The sequence below is a fragment of the Hypanus sabinus genome, chromosome 9, assembly GCF_030144855.1.
Source record: "Hypanus sabinus isolate sHypSab1 chromosome 9, sHypSab1.hap1, whole genome shotgun sequence".
Taxonomy (NCBI): domain Eukaryota; kingdom Metazoa; phylum Chordata; class Chondrichthyes; order Myliobatiformes; family Dasyatidae; genus Hypanus; species Hypanus sabinus.
The window spans coordinates 12,260,610-12,273,813 of NC_082714.1; the positions used below are offsets into that span (position 1 = coordinate 12,260,610).

Below are 13,204 nucleotides of genomic sequence, written 5' to 3' on the forward strand. Positions count from 1 at the left end.
TCAATAACTAATCCTGTCCAACACTCACTTATTTATACACCACCTTCTCCTCTTCCATGTGCTGGTGCCCAAACTGCCATCAATTTTACTTCCTCCAGCTTCCCCCCACAGTCCATAGGTTAGGGTTAGGGAGCTGGCACCAGAAGTATGGTGACATTTGCAGACTGCAGTGGGCTTTGATGCAAATGACACGTTTTAATGTACCTGTGACAAATTAAACTAAACCTTCTTTAAACTCCATTTTACAGACATGCAAATCTAACAACAAAATAAAGGTAATGACACCAGTACCGGAAGTAGAGAGTGAGAAACACAGTCTCGCAACCACAGTAATGAACCTCCCTGTGGGTGCGTTGCTGCAGTCCCATTGAAGTGTCTCTTGCACCAGACCTGGTCCCAATATCCGAGAGCCTGAAGCCCTCGCTCCTGTATATCTTCCTACTTTTGCTTTCCCTCGTGTGTGCATACTGGGAATAATCTGGAGGCCCTATATTTGACTTTCTCTCTAGCTGGCTGGATCAGTGTGTATTCTGTCGTTTGATCACTGTCAGTGGATGTAGGTGCCATTTAGTAACAAACCAGTTGCTTCTGAAAATGAGGAGGCAATTTAGTCAACCACATTTGGTAGATCGGACATAGCAGGTATACCCGACCAGATAAAGATAGAGCACATTCCCTTCTCCAACACAGATAATGAGTCCGTTGGGTTTCAAAATAAATCTGGTGGTTTGATAACTAGCATTGCTAGCTTTTTGTTAATTTCCAAGTTCAAAAACTTCCATTTATATTCCTCTTCAACCATGATGGGATCAGGCATCATGTATCAGTTTTAGTGGCTTAGATCTCTGAACAGTAGACCAGTAACATAATCTCTACATCACTCGATAGGTTATAATCCCTTAGCAGAACATAGGACATTATAGCACAGCATAAGGCCCCTTGGCCCATGATGTTGTGCCAGCCCTTTAACCTATTCTAAGAACAATCTAACTCTTCCCTCCCGCATAGCCCTCCATTTTCTATTGTCCATGTGCTTACCTAATGAGTCCGCCTCTGTCACCACCCCTGGCAGCACGTTCTCTGTGTGGAAGAAGTGTCTTATGCCATGTTACGCCTCTATTTCATCCGTCTCATTATTGACAGGGCAGAGAACATTAAAGCACAGTACATACCCTTTGGCCCATGATGCTGTGCCAACCCGAAGGTTGTAGGGCAATAAATGTTCCTGAACTGGGTGGGGTGGACCTGAAGCTCTTGTCCCTCCTGCAAGAAGACAGCCTGGCCCGGATGGTGGGGTTAGAACATAGAACACTATAGCACAGTAGGGTCCCTTCAGCCCACGATGTTGTACTGACATTTTAACAAGCTCTAAGATCAATCCGACCTTTCCTCATAACCCTCCATTTGCCATCGTCCATGTGCCGCGATAAGGATCCCTTAAATACTCCTAATATATCTGCCTCTACCACCACCCCTGGCAGGGCATTTGACATTCCAGGCACTCACCACTCTCTGTGTGAAAAACTTACATCTGTAATCCCTCTCTATACTATCCTCCAATCAACTTAAAAATAATAGTGTATTACTAGAGGTGTAAAATTAGCAGTGTGATATAATTACATTTTTGGGCAGTACGGCAGCGTAGTGGTTAGCACAACACTCAAGAGTACAGGTGACCCGAGTTCACTTCCTGCTGCTGCCACTAAGGATTTGAACGTTCTCCCTGTGTCCACGTGGGTTTCCTCCAAAGACCTTCCAGTTGGTAGGGTAATTGGTCGTTGTAAATTATCCCATGATTAGGCTAGGATTAAGTCGGGGAACTGCTGGGCGGCACTGCGGGGAGAGTCTGTCCCATACTGTATCTCAATAAACAAACTGTGTTTTATTCCAGAGAACTGAAACATAGGTCAATTAAATCACCAAATGACCCCAAGTTCAAGCTCCACGACTACGTGAATGCCGAGATGAAAGGCACAGGCTGTTGCAGCTCGTAACTCCCTCGGCCATGCTGCTGACATACTGGTACAAGACTGATCCGCGTTCAACAGCCAGGACACTTCTCCTTGTGCTCTACCATCCTTTGTAAAGTCCTTGCATGTCTGTACTTGTTGTCTGTACATTTGACAAGTGTTTAATCCAAGGAGAAGACCTTGAATTCACGCAGAGGGTGTGTGGAATAAAGACGCTAAAACTTAAATGACGGCAAATCAGGATCGAAATCATTATCCTTGATTGTTTACCTAATCAAAATCTGCTTTTGCTGAATAACGGTTTGTATCAGTAGAAAAACAACAATGTGTAGGACAGTAAATATACATCGATGTCCGTGAAAGTATGCTGTGTATATTTTTAAAATCCTTTTAATTTAACTTCATTCGGGAACAGTGGAGAGTCCACGTCTGAAAATAAATCAAGATACTGGTTGCAAGGAATAACTTGGAAAGTGAATTCAACAAGTTGCTGAAATACTGAAAACCTTTTTTTAAGAACTATGAAGTTGGACTTAATGATAATTTTATTAATAGCTACAAGATCCGTACAAAATGTTTTTGAAGTAAACACACTAGAGTGGATAGAAATGCCGGTGAATATGATTGGAAATCATCGTCGTTATGTGCTGTGTGGTATGACATTATCATTATGTGCCATGTTGTAAGACGTGGGCAATCACAGTCTTTCCATAACAATGATTGCTCTTGGCAAATTTTTCTACAGAAGTGGTTTGCCATCGCCTTCTTCCGGACAGTGTCTTTACGAGACGGGTGACCCCAGCCATTATCAATACTCTGCCTGACACCAGTGGTCGCATAACCAGGACTTGTGACATGCACCAGCTGCTCATATGACCAGCTATTACCTGCTCCCATACTTCACGTGACCCTGATCGGGGGGGGGGGGGAGGGGGGGGAGGGGAGGGGTGCTAAGCAGGAGCTACACCTTGCCAAAGGGTGACATGCAGGCTAGTGGAGGGAGGGAGCACCTTACACCTCCTTTGGTAGAGACGTATCTCCAACCTGCCACCTCATGTGATTGGGAGGACTGTTTAATTGTGTCGTATATTGCTTTTTGCTGAAAGTAAAAGTATCAAAACTAGTCTCACACTGGTCTGATTTATACCCAGCACTAATCTCTATTTCCATTTTTCTCTGGTCACTGAAACAAAGGATTGCTGGACTGGAATCAAATTTTTCATCACTGTTCTATATAATGTTGAAGTTGTTTTGCGGCAGTGCAGACAAAATTACTATAAATTAGTGGGAAAAACTGAAATAACAATAAAAAGAAAGCTGTTCCTGAGTCATTAAATATGAGTCTTAAGGCTCCTGAACTTCCTCCTCAATGGTAGTAATGAGAAGAGGGCTTGTCCCAGAGGGTGAAGATCCTTTCGAGGACATGGAACAAGCTGTCAGAAGAAGTGGTACAGCAGGGCACAATCATTATACATGCACTTGTTCAGCACACTAAACAATAAATAATGCAAAATAAAAGGAACAATAAGGTAATGTTCATAGGCTTATGAACCGTTCAGAGATCTGATAGTGAAGGGAAGATGCACTTAATCATTGAATTTGGGTCTTCAGGCTCCTGTACCACCTCCTTGATGGCAGTGGTGAGAAGAGGTGGTGTCTGGGATGGTGAGGGTTCTTAATGATGGATCTTACCTTCTTGAGCACTACCTTTTGAAGATGTCCTCAGTGGTGGGGAGGCTTGTGCACAAGATGGAGGTCGATACGTCTATAACCCTCTGCAGCCTGTTTTCCGTGTATAGATTACCCTGATGAATGTCTCTCAAGCCCATTTTCCCATCTAATTTCCAAATATCTCTAAATCCACAAATCCGTGAATTTGTGCTGAAATATAATCAAAATTGGACTGCTCCCGAGGACGACAAACTAGATTTACGGTGCTCTGCATGAACTTTTTCATTTCAAACTTGAAATTTATCTATTTGTATGTTTACTTTTATTTAGAGATACAGTACAAATCAGGCCCATCCTGTCCAAGGAGCCACCTATTTAACCTTAGCCTAATCAATGGACGATTTACAATGAGCAATTAACCTTCTAACCAGTACGTCTTTGGTCTGTGGGAGGAAACCCACCCAGTTCATGGGAAGAATGTACAAACATCGTACCTACAGCTCTGAAATTGAGCTTCAAACTCCAGAATGCTCTGGGCTGTAATAAATTTGTACTAACTGCTATGGTATTGTGGAACTCACTGAACTAGAATGGCTGACCTTTGAAATGAGACAATGACCCCTATTGCTAGTTCATCTCAGTAAATCGCCTTCTATTTCTCAAGCATATCACCTCTCATTTTCTTAAGAACAAGGCAAATTTGGTCATTAAGGATGAGCTGTTCACCCAGAGTCTTTCCAGTGGCTACACAGCATCAACTCCAGTGATTGAAAGAATGAAGTATTTGGAATTAAATACTGCATCCACCATCAAGCTCCATGCAGCTTTGGATGTTGCAGCCCCAGCGCAAGATCATTGAAGGACAGAAAGAAAATGCAGGAGGAACTCAGCCAGCCGGGCAACATCTATGGAAAAGACAGTTGACATTTTGATCTGAGACCCTTTATCCATTTCCAGCATCTACAGATTTTCTCATTTGTGAAACAAAACACTAGTTCCTTTGCATGTCCTCAAGCCTCAAAGTATTTCCCCACATAATCTCAATAACTACAGTGTCTTTGAACATGGATATGATGAACAGCTGATTGTTTTGCTCTTCCACTTTCCCTCACAAGGGGTCATAGGTGAAGAGTGAAAGGTGAAATATTTAAGGGGATCTGGAGGGAAATCTTTCTGAAGGTGGTGTGATTGTGGAATGGGCTGCCAGCGTAAGTGGTAGATGCTGGTTTGACTGCAAAGTTTAAGAGAAATTTGGATCAGGACATGGATGAAAGAGGTATTTATTTATTTATAGAGATTTAGAGCAATTCCCCCAATTTAACACTAGCCTAATCACAGGACAATTTACAGTAACCAATTAACCTACCAATGAGTACATCTTCAACTGTAGGAGGAAACCAGAACATCCAGAGGAAACCTGTGCAGTTACGGGAAGAACATACAAAACTCCTTACAGGCAGCCGCAGGATTTGAACCCCCAGTCACCTGTACTGTCAATTGCTGTACTAACCACTATGCTACTATTCCCCATCTTACATGCATAATCCATTATTTTATGAGAGAACACATGACAGCACAATGGCTCAGATGGTAAAGTTGATGCTTCATAGCTCCAGTGACACAAACTAAATACTGTACTAGCATCTCAAGCGTTTTTCATCCGTTTAGATATTGGAACAACTCAGAATGGAGTCAATGGTGCATAGCATGGAGGTAGAGTGCCCTCTGCTGGTCGTATAGTCAGTTTTATAATCTGATCCAAACTGCCACCATTCTATCTCAAAATTCAAAAGTAATTATCAAAGTACGCCTATTATACAACCTTGAGACTCACCTCCTTAAACTAAAAGAAACCCAGAAAAACCTATTAAAAAAGACCATCCAGTTATTCTAACCAGTTACATAGGCAGCACAGCAAGTCTCTTAATAAACACTGACAATAGACAATAGGTGCAGAAGTAGACCATTCAGCCCCTCGAGCCTGCACCACCATTTTGAGATCATGGCTGATCAATTACCATCAATACCCAGTTTCTGCCTTGTCCCCATATCCCTTGATTCCCCTATCCATAAGGTACCTATCTAGCTCCTTCTTGAAAGCATCCAGAGAATTGGCCTCCACTACCTTCTGAGGCAGTGCATTCCAGACCCCCATAACTCTCAGGGAGAATGAGTTTTTCCTTAACTCTGTCCTAAATGACCTACCCCTTATTCTCAAACCATGCCCTCTGGTACTGGACTCTCCCAGCATCTGGAACATATTTCCTGCCTCTATCTTGTCCAATCCCTTAATAATCGTATATGTTTCAATCAGATCCCCTCTCAATCTCCTTAATTCCAGTGTGTACAACCCCAGTCTCTCTAACCTCTCTGCGTAAGACAGTCCAGACATCCCAGGAATTAACCTCGTGAATCTACGCTGCACTTCCTCTGCAGCCAGGATGTCCTTCCTTAACCTTGGAGACCAAAACTGTACACAATACTCCAGGTGTGGTCTCACCAGGGCTCTGTACAAATGCAAGAGGATTTCCTTGCTCTTGTACTCAATTCCCTTTGTAATAAAGGCCAACATTCCATTAGCCTTCTTCACTGCCTGCTGCACCTGCTCATTCACCTTCAGTGACTGATGAACAAGGACTCCTAGATCTCTTTGTATTTCTCCCTTACCTAACTTTACACCGTTCAGATAATAATCTGCCTTCCTGTTCATACTCCCAAAGTGGATAACCTCACACTTATTCACATTGAACACCATCTGCCAAGTATCTGCCCACTCACCCAGCCTATCCAAGTCACCCTGAATTCTCCTAACATCCTCATCACATGTCACACTGCCACCCAGCTTAGTATCATCAGTAAATTTGCTGATGTTATTTTCCATGCCTTCATCCAAATCATTAACGTAAATGATAAACAGCTGTGGTCCCAATAGGAGCCCTGTGGCACCCCACTAGTCACCACCTGCCATTCCGAGAAACACCCATTCACCGCTATCCTTTGCTTTCTATCTGCCAACCAGTTTTCTATCCATGTCAATGCCTTCCCCCGATGCTCTGAGCTTTGATTTTACCCACCAATCTTCTATGTGGGACCTTATCAAATGCCTTCTGAAAATCAAGGTACACTACATCCACTGGATCTCCCCCATCTAACTTCCTGGTTACATCCTTGAAAAACTCCCAACAGATTAGTCAAGCATGATTTACCCTTGGTAAATCCATGCTGGCTCGGCCCAATCCTATCACTGTTATCTAGATATGTCACTATTTCATCCTTAATAATGGACTCTAGCATCTTTCCCACCACCGATGTCAGGCTGACAGGTCGATAGTTTCTCCCTCTCTCCTTTCTTAAAAAGTGGGATAACATTAGCCATTCTCCAATCCTCAGGAACTGATCTTGAATCTAAGGAACATTGGAAAATGATTACCAATGCATCCACAATTTCCAGGGCCAACTCATTTAGTACCCTAGGGTGCAGACCATCTGGACCTGGGGATTTGTCAGCCTTCAGTCCCATCAGTCTACTCATCACCGTTTCCTTCCGAATGTCAATCTGTTTCATTTCCTCTGTTACCCTATGTCCTTGGCCCATCCTTACATCTGGGAGATTGCTTATGTCTTCCTTAGTGAAAACAGATCTAAAGTGCTCATTAAATTCTTCTGCCATTTCTCTGTTTCCCATAACAATTTCATCCAATTCATTCTTCAAGGGCCCGACATTGTTCTTTACTATCTTCTTTCTCTTCACATACCTAAAAAGGCTTTTGCTATCTTCCTTTATATTCCTGGCTAGCTTGCATTTGTACCTCATTTTTTCTCCCCGTATTGTCTTTTTAGTTAAGTTCTGTTGTTCCTTAAAAACTTCCCAATCATCTGTCCTCCCACTCACCTTAGCTCTATCATATTTCCTTTTTTTTTAATGCTATGCAATCTCTGACTTCCTTTGTCAACCACTGTGACCCCTTTCCCCCCTTTGAATCCTTCCTTCTCTAGGGGATGAACTGATTTTGCACCTTGTGCATTATTCCCAAGAGTACCTGCCATTGTTGTTCCACTGTCTTTTCTGCTAGGCTATCCGTCCAGTCAACTTTGGCCAGCTCCTCCCTCATGGCTCCAGTTTCCCCTGTTCCGATCTGCCCTTGTCCTTCTCAAATTGCAGATAAAAGCTTATCATATTATGATCAATACCTCCTAATGGCTCCTTTACTGCAAGATCGCTTATCAAATCCTGTTCATTACATAACACTAAATCCAGAATAGTCTTGTCCCTGGTCGGCTCTCGTACAAGCTGTTCCAAGAATGCATCCCGTAGGCACTCTACAAACTCCCTATCCTGTGGTCCAGCACCAACCTGATTCTCCCAGTTTACCTGCATGTTGAAATCCCCCATAACTACTGCGACATTACCTTTGCCACATGCCAATATTAATTCCCTATTCAACTTGCACCCAATATCCATGTTGTTTGGTGGCCTGTAGACAACACCCATTTGGGTCCTTTTGCCCTTACTGTTCCTCAGTTCTATGCACACAGACTCTACTTCTCCTGACCCTATGTCCCCCCTTGCAAAGGACTGAATCTCATTCCTCACCAACAGGGCCACCCCACCCCCCTCTGCCCACATTTCTGTCCCTACGATAGCACGTATACCCTTGTACATTCATACACTGGATTGTGTATGCACCCAAAGGAGTATTGCCACCATTTGGTAATTGGTATAGGTCTGGTTAAAAGCATCTGCCAGAGATCATGGTTAGTGTAACATTACAGTGTCAGTTGAAAGATTGGGATTCAGTTCCTGATGCTGTCAGCAAGGAGTTTGCACTGTTACCGTGCAGGTTTCCTGCCACGTTTCAAAGATGTGCATTTAGGGGCTAGCGAGTTGAGTGTCATGTTAGTGCCGGAAACACAGTGACACTTGGCTGCCCAGCCCAACCCTCATTTGATTTAATGCATTGACACATTCCACTGATTAAATGTTATGTAACAAATAAAGCTAATCTTTAAAAATATATCTTTATCTTAACATAAAAGGAATAAAAAGGTTGGTGGGAAGCTGCAATTACACACCCTCACAGTTATCAGAGCAGGGACTCTTAACAAAATGTGGAAAGGATGTTTCCAGTAGGGGGAGCACCTTCTAGGACTAAGGCAGGGGTCGGCAACCTTTACCACTGAAAGAGCCATTTGGACCCGTCTCCCACGGAAAAGAAAACACTAGGAGCCACACAACCCGTCTGACATTTAAAATGAACTAACACTGCATACAACGTTTTTTTTGCCTTTATGCTATGTATAAACAAACTATAATGTGTTGCATTTATGAAATCGATGAAGTCCTGCAGAGAAAACGAAATTACATTTCTGCATGCAACAAAAACATTTTGATCTCCGAAAAAAAGACGTTTGGTTGAAGGTTACTTTTAAGTAAAATACTCAACGTCTATTTGAGTCCTTCTTGTATTTATGAAAAACGCCGAACTTAAATTGTCCGCCAGCAGCAAACCAAAAATAACGTCAGCCAGCTGTCAACCTGAAAAATAAAAGGACTATTTCACTGAACAATCAAAAAATATGAATATATGTAAAATAATAGGCAATTAAAATATTTATCATACTTGGTTAATGGGATTTCTGTTCCTGGACCTCAGCGCACAGCGTCTGCACATTAGGGCTGTATGATGTCACCTTCATCTTTACACAGGATCGTAGGCTGTCATCTGTGAGGCGTGCGCGATGTTTCTTTCTAATAAAATTCATGTTGGAGAACACCTGCTCACATACATATGTGGATCCAAAGATCGACAGGACTCCAAGCGCATACTTTTTAATGTTTACATAAATGTCAGGGATAGCATTCCATGTTTCGAACACAAGTTTGTCCGGTTTGGGGAGGTTTTCAATATCACTCCATTTGTGATTCTGAGCAAGAACGGCCTTCTGACGGGCAACATCTTCAAGGTCTGCTGTCAAGCATCTAAACTTGGACACCCATATGTCTTTGTCGGCTATGTCGGCCAGTTCCATCTCAAGATCAGGTTAACTCACACCTGCCAATGCAGTCGTATTCAGTAGTGATGGATCGATGCTTAGGGGAGGGACCGGGAAGGATAATGTGTTTTTTACCTGTCTGAACTCACAGAAGCGTTTCCCAAATGATGTTTGCATTGCGATGATTGCAGAATGTAAATACTCCGAATTTATCATGTCGTGAGCTTGTTTGAACTCTCTCAAATTGGGGAAGTGAGACAATGTGCCTTTCTGTAAATCTCTGGCAAGCACTGTCAACTTGTGCTCAAATGCCAAAACATCCTCCAACATGTGCAGGGCTGTGCGTCCTTTCCCCTGAAGAGCCTTGTTCAGAGTGTTCAGGTGCGCTGTCATGTCTACCATGAAGTGTAGCTTTTACAGGCTCTCTGGCTGTTCCAGCTCAGGAAAGGTGAGAACTTTGCTGCCAGGAAAGTTTTCACTTCTTCCAGACACGCGACAAAGCGTTTCAGCAGCTCCCCTCTTGACAGCCACCGGACTTTGTTGTGCAGCAGGAGATCAGAATATGCGCTTTCCAGCTCGTCCAGTAACAAACGGAATTGACGGTGATTTAAACTTTTTGCCATTATTTTATTGACAATCTGAATGATAACATCCATTACTTCTGTGCATTCCGGAGGAAATGTTTGAGCGCACAGTGCCTCTTGGTGCAAGATGCAGTGCAATGTCAGCAGCTTTCTGTCCAGCGACTTCTGCAGTAAAACCACAAATCCCTTGTGCGCTCCTGTCATACTTGGTGCCCCATCACTAGCTACTGACACTAGGTGGGTGGTCTTTATTACTTTGGCTCTTAAACAATTCAAGACAGCCTCAGAGATGTCCTCCCCTCCCCCACCCCCCGTGTTTGGACTTTTTGAGGTATCAACTCTATCATTTCTTCCTGTGGCCCGGCAGAACAGCGCTATTTGTTCAATATCACATTTGTCTTTAGACTCGTTACAGGCAATCGAGTAGGCCACAGCTGAATTGATGTCTTTAATTTACTGTCTTCTTTCATTTTTATGGTTCTGTCTTTGACAGTCTTTGCAGAGAGGGGCATATCCCTGATTTTCTGCACAATTTCACTCGTTTTTAAAGTCCATGAATAGATGTTCTGAAATCTTAGATTCTTTTATATATTCACCATCTGTAAACTGCTTCCCGTGCCTGACTATTTCCTGAGTGGCAACAAAACTAGCATACGTCGTTGATTTTCCAGACATCATCCACTTCTTGAAATGATTTTTGCTCAGATCGACCATCCTCATCAGTTCCGAAACGGCTTTTTTTTTCTCATCTCCATCCGGATATTTTTGAGCAAAGGCTGCGTGTTTGCTGGAAATGTCTTGCGACTTTTGACTTTTTGTTGTTTGCTAGTTTCTCATTGCATATTAAGCATACCGGTAAACCAGTCTCGTCAGCAGTGAAAGCAAATGAATCTGCCCACGTATCATTAAACGTTGTTTTCTTCAGTCACTTTTCTTTTTTTAGAATTCTCCATAGTTAGCCTACCTTGGATCGAAAAATTAAAGAAATCGCGCACTGGCGGGTGTCAGGCATTGGCCGTGGTGACGTATATTAATAGCGACGAAAAACACATTTTATTTAGATTGTACAAGATCACCATAATCTTCAAATTTAGAATTACATTTCAAAAACTAACATAAAATACATTTTAATTAAATACTCATCATTTATTTTCCAAAGCCATAGGGAGCCGCAGCACAGAGATGAAAGAGCCGCGGGTTGCCAACCCCTGGACTAAGGGATAAAGCCTCAGAACACAAGCTCATCCCTTTGGAATGGAAAGAGTAATCTCTAGCCAGAAGGTGGTGAATCTGTGGAGTTCATTGCCACAGATGGTTGTGGATGCCAAGTCATTGGACATAAAATAGAGGTTGAGAGATAGGCTATGGCTGAGGAGAACAAGGTTGTAAAGGAAAATGAAACAATCGTGATTGAATGGTAGAGATCTCAATAACCAAATGGCCTAATTCTGTTTTTATAATCTGGATATGTAACACATGGCCCTTTTGCTGATGCTCCGATACTATAAACGTGCAGGTCTTGCATTTACACTCCAGTTAAGATGGTAGCGCACTTGTTTGCAGCAGCCTCTCCAGGTCCAACAAATGGTTCAAATGTTTTGTCTCGAGCATTTCACTTGTGATCAACAAAACCCTGTTGGGCATTGGTAATACAACATACTGCAAGTCTGATTCATTGAATCAGTAGAGAGCAGTGACAGAAGATGAGATGCATAGCCTCAGTTGTGTGGATCAGGCCCCTATGCTGTGCTATCACCTATTACAGCCACCCAGGAGAAAACAGGACATGCTGAAATCCCTGGTGGTTTGGGGTCTGACCCCTGCAGGCCAGGTTTCCCATCAGTAGCAGGTAACAGGCCCTTCTATCCCAATAATCCATAATGTCCAGCAATCTCCAGTTAACTTATTTACAATGACCAACCATTAAATCTTTGGAACATGGACCTGCAGGACATCCTAATTATACTTTCCTCCCAGTAAAATTGTAAACAAGAAAATCTGCAGATGTTACATAAGATGCAGGAAAAACTTGGGCCAGGCAGCATCTATGGGGAAAAAAGTAAACAGCTGTCATCTCAGGTCTTTATGAAGAGTTTGGCCCAAAATGTAAACTGTTCTGTTTTTCCTTGGGAGCTAAATTATACCTCCTCATATTAGCCATTTGTTGTCCATTTGATCTATGCCTCAATCAAATAACCAATCACCCTCTCCAAAGAGGAAAAACCCACCTACTTTCTTAAAACCTCCAATCCAGGGGTCATATCAAACATTGCTGTCAAATTGATAAAGATCATTTAGATCCTTAGTGCTGGGATTTCTCTAGGTTGGAATTGGTATTGTATTAGCTCAGTTTTAAAATACAAAATGCAGTAAAGCATCTGAAAACCTTGGGTAAGATGGCAGCACTCTTCAGTCACAGCAGCCTCTGTGTCCAACAAATGGTGCAAATGTCTAGCCTTTTATTGTAAATATCTCCTGGATATTCAGAATCAGGTTTATTATCATTGGCATGTGTCATGAAATGTATTAACTCAGCAACTGTTTAATGAAAACATAGAGAAAAAACAAAGTAAATCAATTACAGTATACATATTGAATAGATTAAAAATCATGCAAAAACAGAATGTATTAAAAAGTGAGGTAGTATTCAAGAGTTCAATGTCCATTTAGGAATCAGATGGCAGAGGATAAGAAGCTGTACCACTGCTTTGTTATTGCAGACCAGATACCCATAGTTGAACACCACCAGTTGTAGCCACAGTGAGGCATCAGAACCAGTGAGAAAACACAGTGTGCCAGAATGTACTAACCCATGCAGGTTAGCTCTCCCTCCAACGTTCACTCAACTGCAGCTGACCCAGTGAGATGAGCCATTCTTACTGAAATGTGACTCCCATACAGCAGCAATCTGAAGACCATGACACTGATGCATTTGTGGTTAAGCTACTTTGTGACTGTACACGCTGGATTTTTTGCCATAAGGAA

General features: G+C 42.5%; 1 protein-coding gene across 1 annotated transcript in view; it reads left to right on the plus strand.

Moving 5' to 3' along the window:
- Nucleotides 1-2,879, plus strand: part of LOC132399094 (ras-related protein Rab-26-like) — a 425,754-nt gene extending 422,875 nt beyond the window's left edge. The window contains exon 9 of the mRNA XM_059979057.1: nt 1,892-2,879. Coding sequence (XP_059835040.1) covers nt 1,892-1,994 — 103 coding nt within the window. The 3' untranslated portion in view covers nt 1,995-2,879. The remainder of the gene's footprint in view (nt 1-1,891) is intronic.
- The last annotated feature ends 10,325 nt before the right edge of the window (nt 2,880-13,204 follow it).